Raw genomic sequence first — 18,820 nt, forward strand, 5'->3', positions numbered from 1 at the left:
GCACAAATTCCCAAGTGTTCTCAAGGCACTCACTTAAGTTTCTGGAGCCAACGCATTGGTCGCCACCATAGGCCCAATCGATGACGGAGATGAGCAGAGAAGAGAATCTGCTTTGGTACAGAAGATGCTTCTGAAACGAATAGAATTTAATACCTTCCTTAGCGGCTCAGAGAAAATTGCGTATGGTAGGCTAAAACAAGGCAATCGTTTGCTCAGAAATGCTAATTTACTCCAGGAAAATTTACTTGGTTATCAAAAGTCAATCAGAGTTTTATTTTTGCTTTCCTCCCCAAAATCAAACTTCTCACGGAGGATTTGTTATCCTCATTACTGAACTACATAAATGATTCTTACCAAATATTTCATTACTCAGGGCTTCCAATCCCAACGTCATACTTTATTTTAAAAAAAAAGAAAGAAAGAAAACAAAGGAAAGAAGGGGAAAAGATTCAAATATCAGAACCAAATAAAAGAGACAAAATATTTCTTTTAAGAAGACATATCACCAATCCCTTTAAACAAAAGGAGAATTGATCCTAGGCAGTCACTTTGTAAGCGGCTTTTACTATTTAAGTAAAATTGGTAAACTAAACTCAGGTCTACTGGCACATAAAATCACTAGCAGCAATGGGCAAGGCATGCAAACTGAGAAGCATTTACAGTAAATCATCATGGAGAGTCAAAAGAAGAGAGCTAAAGGAAAACCCTTTGAGGATTGCATGTTGACACACGAGTAATTTGCATGGTCTGACTTCCTCAACTGCCTAAAAAGCAATGTGCGGACACTTGCACTATGCTACGGATGTCAGCAGACATCGGAGTAGGTTACACTCCCATTTGCGCCCAGCGAGGGCAGTGTGGGCACACAAGCAGACAACATTGCTCTGTGGTCTGTCACACGGGGGAGGACCAGATCAACTGTCCAGAAGTTCCCTCGGAGAAATCAGCAATGTTGTACGCAGAATGACACTCAGATATATCTGAAGCAGTAGTCACAGCATCTCCCGACAGAAGAGCTCAGAGCAAGGGACTGCCTTGCTCGCCACTCTGTCTCTCTCTGACTTATTAGTATTAACGCATTGGGGCACAGATACAAGGATGCCCCGTAAGAATTTCCAAACAGTATTTTATGACAGATGCAACTTCAAAGACCTAACTATCCCAAGTTCAGTTGTGTTTAAAGGAACTCATTTCTTCCTAAGGCTCCACTTACATTTGTACTTTCTAAAGCTAAATAAATGAGATCTTCTGTTTTGGGAAAAAAGAAGAAATGTAACCCTTTATTTTATTATACCTTTTAAAGGCAATCAGGTATCTCCAGTGTGCAGAAATCAGTTACGACATAGGCCTGCACAGGCCAATGTCTGTGTCCTCCTTTTCTAGAGAGTCACGTGATGCTAGAAAAGCTGATTTTTGTCTTCTGTAAACAGTACACTTACTTAGATGGCAGTGAATATTTGGGAATAAATATATCAAGCCCTCTTGAAGTAAAATTAAGAGTTGTATATAAAATGCAAGTGTTCGGCATGGAGACACTTTCTTTTCTGACCCCCCCTTTAAAAAACAGTGTAATTAGACATTTGGATATAGAGGCTATTTTACTTTTTTAAGTCTAAATAAATGATCTGAAAGGCTTTTATCCCCCATTGTATATCTTACAATGCTCAAAGGGTTAATACAAGGCATTACAGCAAAGGGCTTTTCTAAGACTAGAACTCAGCACCGAATTAATGCTTCAATTCCAGTCTTATAAAAATCACCAGACTCGCAGAAATACTAGGGTTCTGTTAAGGGGTTTGCTCTACCGTGGACATGGAGGTTGCTCTGACCCAGTCACAGCCCGGTGTTCAACAACACTGCATGCCAGCCCTCCTCCCCCATACTCTGACACGATCCACAGAGATCAGAGAGTTCTGATTTTCATTTCTGAATGGTTTGATTTGCTCAAAATAATTTGGGGAGAGGGAGGTTATGACAAAGTCAATCTGTTACAGATAACCACTGCCTCACCTTGTGTACAAATGTGACTAGTCAAGTTTTTGACTTTTTACTGTGTCCACACAAGGAGGACCATCACAGTCACACACTTGTTTGTTTTTACACCGATGCTGCAAGCACAGCGTTATTTTAGACATTTCAAATAATAATAGTCTTTTAAAAACTGAAAATGCATTAAGCACTTCTAGAGAGTGTGTCCATGTAAAAAGACCCATGAGGACAACATGGAAGCGGTACTCACTCCTGATTGACATCTCCAGCATTCTGCAAGAACGTGCTCAATTCTGCACATCTACTACAAATCAAAGGCAGTTAATGTTGCACACTACTAACTTTATGTATGCAGCGCGAAAACCATCTGTGTATTTTACCTCTGTTTTTAAAGTACACCATCTAAAGAGAGGTGCATGAACCGTGCTATACAGTACAAGGGAAATCATGAAAAGGAACGCAGATTTCTGAAAAGGCAGTAAGACTCACACAGTCAATCCAGACATGATTTGGATGCAAATCCTTAGTAACTTGGTATCCAAAGGAAATAAAACATCAAAAACTGGGCCCTGTGTTCCCAGGAGAAGGTTCACCTATTCCACTCATTGTTCACTGGTTTTGGAAGTGCAAATCTTTTGACTATAATTCTTCAAGTGTTTGCTAATATTAAACAATTCCTATAATATTCGATTGTATTACATGGAGATAGCTCTTCTGAAATGTACCAACAGCTCATGCACCTCCCTTCCCTTTTCCTCACCGGAAGTGTAGCACTTGGTTTGCACCCATGTATTTCAGGATTATCATTTGATTCCGATGTCAAGAAATACCAGAAGTCCTTAAAATCTGTATTGTGTCAATAAGTCCACAATGAAGTCTCAATGTAATGCGGATTTTTAGAAAAGTCAGTTTCTGGGAATGGAAAATGGAAACAAATCTTAAATGACTGCAACACATGTGATTGTTCTAGTTTATGCCTGCATATGAATTACTGTTTTGTTGTCTAATATATTTCACAATTCAAATCCAAAATTGATGTGTGTCCAAGTGTGTACTACAAATAGCTAGAAGTGTCATAAGCCATTGGTGTTCTGTTGTGTGCACTGGCTAGAACTAGCTACACTAGTGTAATAGGATTAATGTTTCTAAATATTTATAGAAGATTTCAGGATATTTTCAAGTCAATTCCAATTATAACAAGGCTTATTAATATCTCCTCTGTCCTACTTTAGAATAAACCATGAACAAGTGGAAGAAATGTGGAATTCTGGAGGGCCACTCAGTCCCTCACTCTGATGAGTCTATATCTATCCATTGTTAGCAGATTCCTTTCATGATACAAGTATCTCCAACATTAAATTAAATGAAGCAGTGATACAAATACATTTAAAAAAATCAACCAATAAACACAGTGACACCAGTAGTTACATTTGGTCCAATACAGACACGACGCCATCTGTTGATGACAGGTAGAGACAGGAAATGGAAAGTCTCAGGAGGGAGAATTAAAATGAAGAGAGCTATGTGATGATTTAAATTTTATGTGTAAACATTCTCTAACTCACAATGAAGTAGATCCATGGTCTTTTGGAGCTTATGATGGATTATGCAGGGGAGGGGTTTGCAAATTCATTGCCTTTGGGAATCTTCAGTAAATGAAGTCATGCTTGGATGCCAGTGAAGACAAGTGTAAGTTCCTCGATACAAAATCAGAACCCACTAAAAACTATGTTTATGACATTTTAATGTAAGAAATGCTGTTGATCTTCAGAAGTTTGAGACAATCAGGCAATAACAGTTTCAATACACTGTGTTTCCTGATAAGCCATTTGGTATTTTTAACTTTCCAGATTGGTGCAGCCTTATCTCCTTAACCACACTCCCCACCCAACTCAACTGGAAAGATGAAGTCTTCATTTTAATACAGGCCTCAGTAGTGATCTAAACATCATTTTGTGCTTTCCTTTTCTTTTTTGGCTTTATTGATTTCCTTACTTATTGACTTTCACTGATTTATTTTTATAGTTACTTAAACGAAAGAATGTGTCCTATTTTGTTGTTGTTGTTAATTTGAGTTCTGAAAAGAACCTTGGTTTTCATGCAAAATAAAACATGAGGAGCCTGTGCTCTTTAGGGTCTCACCTTCTGACTGTAGCAGACTCCTGCTCCATGTGTGTGCGTGCATGCATGGGTGAGTGCGTGCGCGTGTGTGTGCGCATGTGTGCGTGTGTATACAGAGACACACAGACACACAGACAGACATGTAGACTGAAAAGATGCACTTCAATAAGTACCTGCTCATTCTGTTAGCTTTCCAGAATTGTGACTAGATAAGAATGGTCTACAACATATGACCTTTATGTAACATGTTTGTATGAAAACTAGCCTGTTAGTCCACACCCTTAGCAATCTGATTTATAATCAAGTGATATTCAGCTCCAAGGATAAAACATAGACAAGTCCACTCCCAGTCACTCAGAGAGAAACTGAAGTTTTTGTCTCTTTGTGTTGCTTCATTTTCCCCTCAATTCCCCTTGAAGAGCATGCGGCCTGTCCTTACTTCAGGAGTCTGAGCACGACAGGCACACTTTACCAAATGGGTTGAAGAGTTATTCGCGAACAAAATAAACCTTACTAAACCTTAGCTCAGTTCTGTTTTAAGGCACCATGTAATAGCCGAGGTACGATGATCCCTGATGTACATTCTTCAATGGCAATGGTCCATCCAGCCACCTATCCACATCCTACAGAATCGGGGTCAGCAACAGTGAGGTGTGCCAGTCACACTGCCTTCAGGTTCTGTGTGAAATTTAAATCCATGTACTTTAGAAACCAGGAAATAACAATATGCAGGTCGCTACATTCCTCGCATTCTATACATTTTTTATAATAGCAGCATATTGAACTACTATTAGAAAAAAGACCTGGAATAAAAGAAAGTCATCCAAATGGAATAGTTTCCTGTATGTCCAGCTCAGTATAAGTAGCATGTACACTTAAAAAAAAAAGTCAAGTCATTTTTCAGCTTCAGTATCTAACTATAACAGCCCCACTTAACAGCAGAATGCATCTGTGCAGTGGTCCCAATACAGAATCAGTAGTCTTTAAACAGAGGAATTGGTATGTAAATAATAGCTAAAAGTCAATGTCTAACGGAAGCTTGCATTGTTAACATGGTTTAATAGTTATGTACACAAATTATGTACATATTAGCATAATCTCTTGCCATTCTGTCATTTACCCTGAACTGATAAATGCACAGCTCATTTTTTTTCAGAGAAAAATAGATGACCTTCCCAACCCTCTACCATTATAATAAAAACGCTCTGTATTCTCTCCATACTCCAAAATGTTATCAAAATAGTGTCTTATGATTCTGTCCAATGAAAAGCACCTTCCAGAAGCAAATTTGATGCATCTGCTGCCAAATGGGCATGCCTCCAGTGTAAATCAAAGAAATTCATTTCTTTTGATATTTCACAGAAGTGCATCTAATTAAAAAACTTACACATAAAATCATACACCAAGACTAACAATCAACAATAAAATATTTTTAAGCTACAAAATGTAAATTACTTTTTAAGTATGAGAAAACAAAAACAATGACATTACGTGTTGTAAAAATCCTTCTTGACACCTGAAACTAAGGGGGAGTGGGGGAGAAACTCCTATTATTAAAAGGCAAATAATTTGTGTTAAAAAAAAAAACCTGGAAAAACACATACACTCATTCCATTTCACAACTCCAAAAAGGTAATGTTCAGCACAGACAGACTTTTGACAACAGTCAACCTTTAGGCTTATTAAAATTTCAGCTTAAGCCCAGGGTAAAAGTAAGCTGGAGACACTGTTTCGTGCTGTTAGACTGCCGTGTAGGTGTTGCCCGTGGCGCTGCACTGCCGGATCGTCTGTGTGCTCGTGACGATGTGCTCGCTGTGCACGGGGCTCAGGAGGCTGGGCTGCACACCACTCTCCAGGACTGGCTGCATGCAGCCCACTGGGAACGCCTGGCTCAGCTCTGTTTTCTCTCTTTTGGCCTGAGGCTCTGAAGAATCATCCAGGTCTTCATCCATCTCACTTTCTACTTCACTGCCTTCATCTGCACAAACACCACCAGAAGACATCAACGCATGTTTCAGGATCACCCGAGTATAACAGCTCACTGAGAAACCTCGGCTTTCCCTAGGGGAGGAAACTTGTAGGCTTTCCTCTTGTGGGATTTTATTCCCATCAGTGCTACAGTGAGACAGCCACAATTCTTTCAGATGTTTGGAATTTTATATGAAATTTCTGTATTGAATAATAGCATAATTTGTGCCATCATAATGTAGTCACTTTGGCATACAATACTGATCTTATGGGGGGGGCATGCACAAATGTTTGCTGTGTTTGGTCCATGCTGACTTAATGTAGATGAGGCCTGTGCTGCTCCACAGAACCACTACCACACTATGACTCACCGTCTAACTACCGTGTAACTATTGCTCTACAGACAGCAAACATCAAACTGAATAAATTCTTAATTCATATGCTAAGAAAAAGCAAACTAATGAAGGGGTTATGGGAGATTTTAAACATGCACAAAGGACATCTTTGCTGGAAGCATTAATTCTGTAAATACTTGTAATTTGTTTCTGGAAATTAAACATATATATTATTCAGTTTTGCTCCCAAATTTTATTACACTGTTATAACTCTTTTTTTTTTTTTTGTGGAAAAACCCCACAAAACTTCATGTTCCACTTGTAGCCAAGGGAAGTCCCAGGGCTAAGAAAGAGTAAATAGAAGCAGCTGCATCCCAACAAAAAGATGATGGCAGATCACAAATTCTGGCCTCCACTCTCCTGAACTGAAAAACTCAACTGGAAAACTATCAAACTCATAAAGGAGGCAGTAGCAGCTCCACCATGGGCAGGCCAGGAAAGGGATGAATGAAGAGTTCCTTTATCCATCATGCTGCAAATAGAAATAGCTCTGAGAAAACAGTCTGAGTAAACTCCAGAGTTCTAGATCTATCTGACTTGACCCTGTCATCTCTGAGTGAGAGGGTTCCTTAGGACAAGCAACAAAGCAAGCCCTTTCTCCAGGCCCTCAGTGCACTTGGATAGCCAGTTGTGCTCCCATTCTGGAAACATTGAGTTTTGTTGCACAAAAGCTATAGTAAGGTACTCTTGGGGTTGATCAAATTCTTTGATTCTTCACTTTATGAAGAAGAGTGGAGGTAAGTGATCACCCACTTAATTTTCTCAGGTTACCACTGCAATTCCTCAGGTTGTACCTCTGCAGCAATACATGCTGGGGGAGACTAACCTTTTCATTTTCCTGCTCTGGTACTAAAATGGAAATTAAGCCAAGAGCAGTGCTAACAGCTCGTCAGAGAGGGATATCCAAAGAGTGGTGATACAGACAGACACAGAGGGGCACTCTGGAAACTTTGGGGCAGCACATTTGGGGAAACAGTGCTGCATGTTTCTGCAGACTCCCAAGCCCTACCTCTGACCTCAGTTTCTCTAGAGGCTCTCCGGTAAGAAGGTATTAACTGTACTTCTTCCTAGAAAAGTCAATAACTGTAACAGTTCTTCAAGTTCCAAGCAGGAAGATAGCTATATTACAGTGGTGTTGCTTTCCTGAAAGACGTGTCATGATTTAAAACTGCATTGTCATTTTAAGAATTGTTCTTTTAAAGTTGGATTGGATTTATGTGTTCTAGTCTTACTCAACTCACCTTTAACCCTTCTATTCTTTGTACTGCATTGTCTTATTGACCATTAGCTTATTCAGGAGGGGGCACATCATGTACACATGGCAGCAGACACTAGACTGACAATACCATCATAGAAATCTATTTACCCTCTCAACTGAACTACTGATCACTGTGGTCTTACAATACACATCACTGCTACCTCTGAGTTCTTTTGCCATTGAGAAGTTAGCTGACTAGTAGATGGGTAAGCTAAGGGGTCTTTTTCTTGCCTGGCTTTGAATAAAACCCTCTGGTCCAATTTTAGAATATTCTTTCAGAATTATGGCCATGGTCAATAATTTTTTTTATTTATAGTGAACTTCTGTGATGAAGTTTAAAGAAGTCTGGAACTGCCTTTAAATTCATCTTCTGCATTCGGTGTATTTCACGGGAAGAAGACATGAAGAAACACCCAGCAACATCACAAGAGATGCAAAGAGCTAGCTGCTGCTTTCCTCCTGGTCTGCAAACTAGAGGATCCCAGAAGATCTCAGTCAAAAAGTCCTTCAAAGTTCTCAGTTCTTACCTTTATCCAGATTTCCAGGAGACACAGCATTTAAATCACCAAACTGCAGAATAACAGACATTTGTGCAATAGTTATTACTTGACAGAATAAAAGAACATTCTATCAGTCTGTGGTAAAAACACCACTCCATGACTTTTTAAAAGTGTGAACTGCTGACCATTTTGCTCCCTAACTAGAAAGGCCATACAATTTTCCAATCAAATGTGTCAAATTTGAAGCTTAAAATATGTTGCGATTGAGCTGTCTTCACCTCTTTGAGAAAGGATAACAATTTTCTTTGGCTTCCAGGCTCCATTTTACTTTTATTTCAGTTTAGCAGTGAAGAAAGAGGCCTGGCTGACCTGATGGTGATGGGGGTGATGGAATCATTTGGAAGCCCCAGTCAAACAGTATACAGCAGCGCCTTTCCTCATGCTTGGCCAGTGAGTCTGGCTGGGACCGTCACTGCTGGACCACACAGCCTTGTAGTTGTGGGGACTCTCATCAGTGAGAGACAGACACAATGGGAGCTCCAGAGCTTAAACAGTCTTTAGGTCACATTGTAAAATTTGAGCCTTCTCTAAATTAATTGATACTCTTATTTACCAAGATACAAAGGCTCCATTATTTTTTTTAAAAGAAAGGAAAGGCATTTGCTACAAGCAATGTGAACAAGAGTTCTCAACACTGTGGAACAATTAATAGCCACGGGCATAGATGTTCCTTTCTACTTTGGTTCAATAGCTTGATGATAATTTAACAGCAAGAAAGTACATTTTGAGTCTCTCAGGGGGAACAAAGATAGATACACTAAATAAAAAACTGACTAGCAGAGGTACAAAGCTAATCCAAAAGAAGCAAAGTGAAACGTAAGGCGTCTGCTTTTAGAAAAGATTCCACGGCATTTTTTTCAAAGTAGTTATTAGAAATTCAGATTTCTCAACAGACTTAAAAAGGATGAGACAGAAATTCTACTTACATTCGGAAGTTTGCTTATAAAGAGTTCCATGATAGGAGTATATTTTTCATCTACAAGGAATGTCTATAAAGTAATAAAACTGATCTTATTTTGCAAACATGTACATGTTGTTTCTTTCCCCACTTAAACAAACACTATGTCCACAGAAGCTACCTCGGGAGCGCATACCTCTGTTCTAAGGTAAGGGTTCTGGAGCAGTCCTCTTTGACAGTCACTTTCAGAGTAAGTTTGTGCATAATTCCAGAAAGTTTGTACTGTCAGCTCACTTCCAATTATGACTCCATATCTCTGTTCACTGCATTTGGTCTTGGACTTTATTTGCTTATAAAGAGTTCCATATTCAAATCAAATTCATCTTTGTCATAGTTCAGGGGATTTATAATAATATATCCCTTTACTCCTTGTGGTTCTTAGCATTACAAAAGAAGATTAAGGAGAGGCATTCCACTCTATCGTTAAGCCACCGTTAAGCAGCTTTACTGGAATAAATGCATAGCTTTTCCAGGTGACTGCTTCTAAGGGAAGGGGCCTCCTGAACATGCAACTCCTACTCCATGTGCTGGAGATGCTGCCCCACTACTGACAGTTCTATCTTACTGGGCAGCAAATCATAGCTACTGAACTGCTGTTTTGAAGAAGACCCTGAGTGCATGGGCCAAGGTCCTATGTACATTTAAATAAAATTCAAAGTATAAATTATATACGGTTTTTGAATCACAGAATATAAAACAAACAACAAATATTCAAAGGGATTATTTATCCACCTTAGATCTTAGTTAAACATTTAGAACTATAGACAGAGGACATTCAAAATTCAGAATCATTATATTATCATTTAATAATTCTTAGGATCTAGTTCTTGAAATGAGCTGGCAGTCATGACTCTAAGCACATCTCTGCTTATAAAAAGGTGAGGATAGGTTGTATATCCCTTATCTGAATGCTTGGGAGCAAAAGTGTTTCAGATTTCAGACTTTTTATAAATATTAGAATATTTGAAAACATATAATGATTATGGATGGAACTTAAGTAGAAACATAAGATTCCTTGGTTTTATATACAATTTATATACCTAGCCTGATGGCAATTGTAGTATTTTTAATGCACATAATTTTTGAGTGTACCCCATCACATGATACTTGCAGTATTACAGTGGTACTCAAAACTGTCATATTTTGAAATATTTTTAAGTTTTGAATTATAGTAGTTCAAATTATAATGCATTTGTTAACTTAAAAACCTTAAAGACACTTGTTACTACACATAAAGGTTTTTCTTAGAAACTCTGCTTAACTTGGATGTGTCTGACTATTTGTAACGATGAAAACAAGCCATCCAACCTAAAACCACCTATTGTTACTGTCATCAGCAAAACAGCACATGCGCACATGCACACACACACACACACACACACACACACACACACACACACACAGATTGCTTTTCAAAATTCTCCGGGCTGGATGATGTACAAAGAGCAGCAAAGACACTGCCAATGTCCTCAGACATCTCTGGATTAATGACAAAGTTGTACACACATAGCAAAAGAAGATAATAGATGAGAAATCAAAGAATCCAATGAAGAAGTGAAGTGATTTTAATAGACTAAAGAGAGAATTTTTAGGTGTATTTCCTTTGTGAGAGCAATATACATGTACACACACATATGATGTGTAGTAGGCTGGGTAAGATTTAGCATCAGTTCATCTGTTCAGTTATTAAATAAATTCTTAATGAGCACCTACCACATTTTGAACACTGACCCAAACAGTATCAGTCAGATCAAGTTAGAAAATCCTCTTATGGAAGTAACTATAAGTTGCTTCTGGTATGAAGAGGCTGGGTAGGCAAGCAGGAAAATGAGGCAGCCCAAGAAACCTTAGGGGTCAAAAATGACAAATGGAAATCAATTGAACGGGTTTAAGGTTTCAGCAGCCGATCAAAGAAGTGGTAGAAAGGCATGAGAGGGTACAGAGAGGAGACACATGGGAGAGCAAAGAGGAGACACGGACCCTCACCGGGTCAGAAGAGAAGGAAGCAATATAAGATGTGAACAGAAATGAACAAGGGGACTCATGAGAAAGCCTGGGTTTTGTAAACCTCTAGTTGCAGAAATTGGTGAAGCTTCTTTTGTGGAGTTTTTCTGCTGTAGAAAGGACTGGAGCAGAGAGGAGCTACTGTGCATTGATATGACAGTACATACACACAGAGTGCATTAATTAGTGGTCCAGTATGTTTTCTTCCAAATACGTATGGCCTCATGGGTCACTTTCTGAAGATACTTTCTTGAAGAAGCCTTTCCCAGAAGCTCTACCTAAAGTACCTCATTCCCCACCGCTCCCAATAACTGGACCAGCTACTTCCTTCCCAGGGCCTTCAGCAGCACCTGCAGCGCTGACCTTGTCTGCTCATTTAGTATGTGTTTGAACTATAACACTGGTGCCACAGCATGAGGACTCTATCCTGTCACCAATCCATTCCAAACCTTAGCGTGGCGTCTGATCCCCATTGTGAAGAGGAAATGAATGTTTACAGACACATGCGCCCGTTTTTTCACTTTAGCCTCTCAAACAAAACTCAGTATGTGTCAAGGCAGAGGAACTGGATTCCATCCTATAATTACAAAAAAAAAAAAAAAAGTGAGTTGATTTGCCTACCACCACTTAGTAAACATGTGATGTTACATTTGAGGCCAGGTATTTTCATTTTAAAGTTATGAGAAAGAAAGAGATTTTGGAGGTGGGGAGAGGGATATAGAGATCTCATATTTTTGTAAGAAATATAAATATATAAATTAAGGGATTTAAAAAGTGCTCTTGTAGAAAATGCATGGCATTCAGTGCGCCAAGGAATTAAAATTATGTCAACCAGATGAACAGGAAATTCTGTAAAGTCAAAACAAGCATGGATTAGAGAAAAGGCATGGCATGGATGAAGGCAGAGTCTGCCTCAACTAGTTCTGTTGCTTTGAAGAGAAAAACTTAGTCTGAGAAACCACTTCTGTAGTAGATTCTAACCAGAGGTCCCAATACTGAATCCCCCCGAGAGGCACAGATGCCCAAGAGTATATTTAAGCACTGCAGTCCCTGGCAGCCTGGCAGTCCACAGGGATACGAATAATGACTATGCAGTGTGAGGGCCAGCGAGTCAGCATGGCAAGGGCATCTCTTCAGTAGGCCTCCGGGAGCCACCAAGCAGTTGAGGGGTAGCTCTTTGCAGGACGCAGAGGCTTCATGTACCCAAGAAGATCACAGAGGTGAGAACTGGCCGTGCGACACGAGGTAGTCAGTTCGGAGAATGAAGGGGAAACTAAAATTGAGATTGTTAAATGTATGTGGCTGGAGATGAGAACACCTTTAAGTTCCTCATCCAGGGAGGGCCTAGACGCAACTCTAACACTGAAGCTCCACAGTAAGGGATAGGACAGCCTGGTTTGTTAGCACCATCCCATAGTTCCATGAGGTCTACACTGCACAGAGGATGCAGTCAGATGCCCAGTTGCTGGCGTGTGAGCAGACCCCTGGTAAGCATTCCTACTTACTGACCTTGAGCTTCAGCAGCTGACAGGCCATGGAGTGAGGAAAGCTTCAGTTACCGAAGCTTCTTCCTCCACGAGTGTCAGTTACTGCAGGGGAACCTACACAGACCCAGGATGAGGGCATGCTGGCCTAGGGTGCAGGCCAGTCTTGAGCTATTTATCTGAAGTTGGCCTTGAACTTTCTACCACCTGCTCTACATCCCAAGTGCTGAGATCATAGGCATGTTCTACCATGCACTTCCCAGTCTGTATATAAAGTCTGAATGGACTCCTTCCCTTACTCCTGCCATTTTACAATCACGTATGAAATTTTTCAATCATTCCTAGTAGTTAACATTGGATCCAAGCCTGGCTATGACAGTCTAAACCTAATTATATTGGTGCTCTTCCCTAACACTGGCATTTTCTTTCTAATTGACTTATTTCTCCATTCTATTTTGTTGGTCATGTTTTTCAAATCACTGAATTAATTTGCCTCTGATTATCACTTTGGCTACATACCAAAGAATGCTGCCGGATTCTTTGTAATTCTATGGATTATTTGATTCAGTATTCAAAGACTGTAGGCTATTTTTTCTGTTACAATACAGCATTATTAAAGACCGCATTATGCTTTGTTATTCTTTCTGTTTATTTTAGCGCCTGAGTTCACCTTTGTTGGACCAAAAAGTGATGGTCTAATTATACAAATCATTGCTTGAAATTATAAGTACACAATCAATTAAATCTTAATAAAAGACAATCAAATACACTTTTGGGCAATGCATAGAATTTCAATGTTTATAAACTTATGCAAAAGGGATAGGAATGGAACTGAGATCAAGTACTTACTACTATGTGTCTGTCTGTGTCTCTATCTCCCCTATTTACCGCACAATGCCAGCAACAGGGCACCTGGCTGCCGGACTCTGACAGTGCAGACCTCACAGCATCACAGGGCAGTGCTAACACAAACAAGCTTTACAAGGTCTTTGTTGCTGCAGCCGGTGATGTGGGGTGGTACTCACTGGAAGACAAGGCTGTAGTATACTACTCCTTACTGTATGACTCCACCTTCACCTTACCAATTTAACCCTCAGAATGGTTCCAACAATAAACTGTCTTTAGACTTACTTTACTGATGACAAAACTAAGACTCAAGCAAGAGTAAGTAGAACTATTTAACTATTCAATTTAAAGTGACGAGCACAGCAGAGCAAGAACACACAGGAAACGGACCAGCTTGACTGGATTTAAATCACAATTCTGACAGTGCAATCGACGTGATTCTGGGCCAATTATACTGTTGGAACTTCTGATTTCCTTATCAAGATTAAATATGCACATTTACCTGAAGGAAGGTCTAGAACAGAGACAAAGCCAAACTGTCTTCACACCCAGTTTCCCATCACTGTGGATAGAACCCTAAACTTCCATAACCATTGAAGATGATATCAAAAGGAAGAACTCTCTGCTGAAGAGGGCTGTAGCAACCCCAGTCTGTTAGGCTTTGGCCTGAGGTTGCTGACACTATACATTCCATGTAGGATGGAGGCTGGAAGTGATTTTTTTTTAATAATTAAGATTTTTATGTAAACAAATGCCATGAGAAGGGCTGTCCTGCACAGGGACAGGACACACATATGCTGAGTGTTTGCAGGGAAGGTGGAGATCATGCAACAGGAAATGGCGAACAGCTCAGATGAGTTTTGGCCAATTTATTTACTCCACTCCGAGAGACGAGCAAAGGAATAAGGCCTTTAAAGTTTCCACATGGAGGTAGGGAGATTGTCCACATGCAGGGTTAGAACTTCCGGAGCCAATCATAATCTTTTCAGTGCCACATAATACTCAACAATGGTCGATGGTTTGTGCTTTGTTAACTAAAGCTGGGGTTAGGTAGTGGCAACTATTTCAGATGCTTTTGATGGGGAGAGAAATGGTTTAAAATTTGAATTTTAAGATGTTCTGAGCATTACTTTTTAAAAATATCTCCCAAATGAGAACAAAGGTCATGAAACCATTCTGCAATTAGCACTGACTGGTACAAGGTTTCACAACCAGCGGGAGGAGCTGCTAATTTACAGTAACTTCCAACTTTATTCTACTGGGAATACTGATGTTTACTGGGAAAGTACTGGGATCCTTGGTGGCTTTCTCCTATGTGTGCACTTTTCTGTATATTTTCTAATAGTTTTCACTGAAACTAGAACTCAGGATCAAGATTTCGGTCCGTTTTCTCTGTATAAAGACAGCTTTCACTCTGACACTGCTAATGGCGCTGTTCTCTAGGGCTGGCCTGATGCCCTGGCAACGTGCATATATGGCCCCACGCACTCGCATATTAAAGATGCAACTTTTTCTATTCAGGCTCTTTGTTCCCTGGGGATACAGCAGCACACTTATCTTCACACTGTTTCAAAATCACTAGAACACAGTCACCAGAGAGCAGGCAGGTGGTGAAGTATACAGCATTGCAGGCGTAGCTGCTTTGGAAGAGAAGTAGTTTCAAACATAGGAATGTTCATCATCATCATCAAGCCAAAGCCAGAGCAGGGAGCAGTCTGTTCTGAGCTCACTCCAGTGTCCTGGTTTGCCTTTCCCTAGGTTGTTCCTCCCACCCCCAAATTCAGGTGGAGGTTCCTTTTCCCTCCTACACTCTACCTTTCTGCCATACTGCTGTTTTCTAGAATCTGAGAATTCCCTGCCCAGTGGCCCTGAGTTCCTTCCTGGGCCTATGAAATCTCTTCAAGGCAAGTGTAAGCTTGTGTGTGTGTGTGGGGGGGGGCAGCCAATTCATCTGCAAGGTGCGGGAAAATCCTGACCACTAGCCTGAGGTGTTCACAAATGAGTGGACTAGAAGAGAAGTGTGTAAGGGTAGAGGTCAGCTGCACCTGGGTCTCTATTTTCTGACATGGATGTTGGAAGAGACAGAAAGTTAAATGTAAGCCCCATGTCCTAAGTGATCAAGATATATCTGTTAAAAGTAGATGGATGGAGCTGACTTTATAGTTGGCTCACAAACTCTCAAATATTTAGGCATGTGAAACCCCTGGTCCTGTAAGACACTTTATAAAAATAAAATAAAAAAGAACTATCTATAAAAGAGAAAGAACCCTGCTCCTGACCTGACTGGCTCCCACTGAAACCAAGTACAATATCCAATAGCAACCTTAACAACCTTAACTTTTTACAGGAGAGAAGGACTGGAGATGGTTAATAGCTGTCTTAGTCAGGGATTTGTTGCTGTAAAGAGACACCATGCCTATAACTCTTATAAGGGAAAACTTTAACTGGGGATGGTTACAGGTCAGAGCCTTAGTCCATCATCATCAGGGTAGAGAGCATGGTGAGGGCAGGCAGACAAGGTGCTGGAGAGGCACCGAGAGTTCCACATCTGGATCCACGGGCAGAGACAGAGCCATTGATCTTGGTTTGAGCATTCGAAATCTCAAAACCCACTTAAATGGCACACTCTCTCCAAAGAAGCCACACATCCCAATTCTTTCAAATAATGCCTCTCCCTATGAGCCTGTGGGGGCCATTTTCATTCAAACTACGACACCGGCAATAATGGCGCAGAGAGACAATGAGATCGAGCAGGAATGGGAGCATGGTCTCTTCAAGACAAATGTGAGTTAGATTTGAAGAGCTTCCACTAGCTTCATTTTTGGCCCCTATTCTTGTTGAGAACATCTTTCCTGACATTTTTAGCACTGTATTTTATTAAAACAATGGCATGAAGAAAAGGAGAAAAGAGTAGTTTCCCGAAGGAAAGAACTTTCCCACTCTAAATCTGGTATACATCTGTAATCATGGCAGGAGGAGTGCCATGAACTGGAGGCCACAAAGCAAGTTCCTGTTACAAAACGGGAGAAATAAACAACACAAAGACCTTTCCCACATTGAACAAGGGCAGTTTACCTTATTAGCGGGACCAGCAACCACCACCTTCTCTACAACAGAGAACCACAGTACAACAAAGTCAGCTTCCCAGGGTCACTTGGGGTAGCCCAGGATCAAAGAAGCCAGTAGGTGGCACTGTCATGCCTAATCTATGTCCAGGAACCCGACACAGCTTCATCTTTCTCCAAGCAGTCACAGGTCAAAAGTTCTCTAAACAACCTAGGGACAGGCATGCTGCAGACGTCTCTGGGGTCTACAATAACTAGTTCAGATGTTGAGGTGTTTTAAGTAATCTTGAATTTCTATTTTTATTCCTTTCCCCATTTCCAGATTTCCAGGTTTAAGCACGAACAAAAACCTAACACCAGGGAGAGGGGCTCTAAAATATTCTAGAAGGTAAAATTGGTCTGGGCACTTTACTTTCCTGAGTACAGAATCTCATCTATGAGCCATGAGAGCCAACAGGAAGTCCTTTCTTTATTCTTTTGCATTTCCCTCAGTGATTATTTTTCAACGCTTTCTGTGGGATGCTCTCTATGCGCATAGAGGAGGGGATGGAGAGGTTGTAGCCGGTAGCCAGCAGAGGAGACTGAACATAGTAAGCAGGCTGATGGGGGAGATCCTGAGGGGAGGTGGTGACTACACCTGGACTCGTGCTGTAAACAAAATTAAGCCCTTCTCTTGGCTGGAATAAATAGACAATACTACCATATGCAAAGAGAAGAGGAGCAGAATGCAAGCCTGGAGAAAGGCGGGAGACAATGGAAGAGCTTTCAAAGAGTCAGTCCTAGGAATCTGGCAGATGGCGGTCCCTAAAAACAGCTTCTTCCACGGCTTCTCCAGGGTGTCACATTCATGATGTCCTTTCAGGTTGTCTGAACTTATGCTAATACAGGAAAGCAGACTTAGGGCTGAAACCAAACTACAAAATCTCAAAATAAAAAATTTTATTTAGGTCTGGTGTATTTGTGTGGGGGGGTACAAAGGAGGCGGAAGGTATAATTTGTTGTTTTCTAATACATTTGACCTTCCAATTGCAAGACTGCTTCAAGTGATGCTGCATTTAGCTTGCATATTCTAAATATCTAAGAAAAAAAAGAAAGGACAGGGAAGCAGGATGACCAAGAGACATCCATGAAAACCCAAGAAAGAAGCCTTGGAACAAAATGATAAAATCTTATATAGTAGGCATCTGGCTTACATGAGAAAGAGCATGTGCACACATTTATGTTTGGGTGCTGTATGCTATGGATACAAGGTTAATATCATAATTCCTACTTAGAAAACCATTAAAGCAGTTTATATGATAGCAAATTTAAGCGGGTGTTATGAGCCTTGGTTACTGGAGTGTGGCTGGAGCACTCTGTGATTTAACCTTAGCACTTGCCATTTCTACCTTGTGACTTTCCACCCCTGTTGGGCTTCGTGGTGAAAAGTGACACTAATACAAGTCTTGCAAGGTTTGGAGTACTAGTAAATGAGAATCTACAACACCCAGCAAAGTGACAGGATCTGACTTCAATTAAAACGTCACTGAGTGATAGCACACTTTGTTACAAATAACAAGATTCCATAATTTCTCAGTTGCTGCTATACACAGGTGTTTTTCCCTGCAAAAACTTCAACTTGTGATACAATTCCTTTTTAAAAACAGGCTTTAAAGTAAGTCTACTGGTCCAGCGGCATATGTTCAGAGTACCCGTAACTGCCCTAGAATCCTGTGCACTGACAGGTTGTCTTTGGTTGATTTTAGCTTCCATGCTTATGTGCATGGCTCTCCTTCCTCCAAAGGGGACCCTTTCACTTCATGATTACAGCGTCTGCCAGCTGAATTCCTACCAATCTTTTGCTTTTTAGTTTCTTCCCTCCCCTTCATTCTGAATAGATTAACTTTGATGAGTCCAGGAAATATTCTTCTCCAGATGGTGTTAATTATCAGATAGGTTGTTTTCCATATTTTATGTTCAAACTGGACAATTAAAGAGTCACTTTGTTTCTATTTTTAGATTTTTGAGTTAGGATTTCATTACCATAACCTAGGTTGACCTCACACTCACCATTCATTGCCTCAGGTTTGAAATGCCACATTACAAGTATGTGACACCATGCCTAGGTCATATTTTCTAATTCTACTTTTAAAATGTTGGCTATAGAGGTGGTTTAGAGCTAATAATATCTGG

General features: G+C 40.3%; 1 protein-coding gene across 1 annotated transcript in view; it reads right to left on the bottom strand.

The window, feature by feature from the left end:
- Positions 1–414: 414 nt before the first annotated feature.
- The window catches only part of Rfx3 (regulatory factor X3), a 258,666-nt gene continuing 240,260 nt past the window's right edge, over positions 415–18,820 (bottom strand). Inside the window, exons 17-19 of the mRNA XM_050159633.1 lie at positions 9,218–9,280; positions 8,259–8,301; positions 415–6,088 (exon numbers count right to left, since the gene is read on the bottom strand). Of these exons, the coding sequence (XP_050015590.1) occupies positions 5,850–6,088; positions 8,259–8,301; positions 9,218–9,280 (345 nt within the window). The 3' untranslated portion in view covers positions 415–5,849. The remainder of the gene's footprint in view (positions 6,089–8,258; positions 8,302–9,217; positions 9,281–18,820) is intronic.

The sequence above is a fragment of the Alexandromys fortis genome, unplaced genomic scaffold, assembly GCF_014885135.2.
Source record: "Alexandromys fortis isolate MF-2015 unplaced genomic scaffold, M_Fortis_MF-2015_v1.1 scaffold_10, whole genome shotgun sequence".
NCBI classification, from domain to species: Eukaryota; Metazoa; Chordata; class Mammalia; order Rodentia; family Cricetidae; genus Alexandromys; species Alexandromys fortis.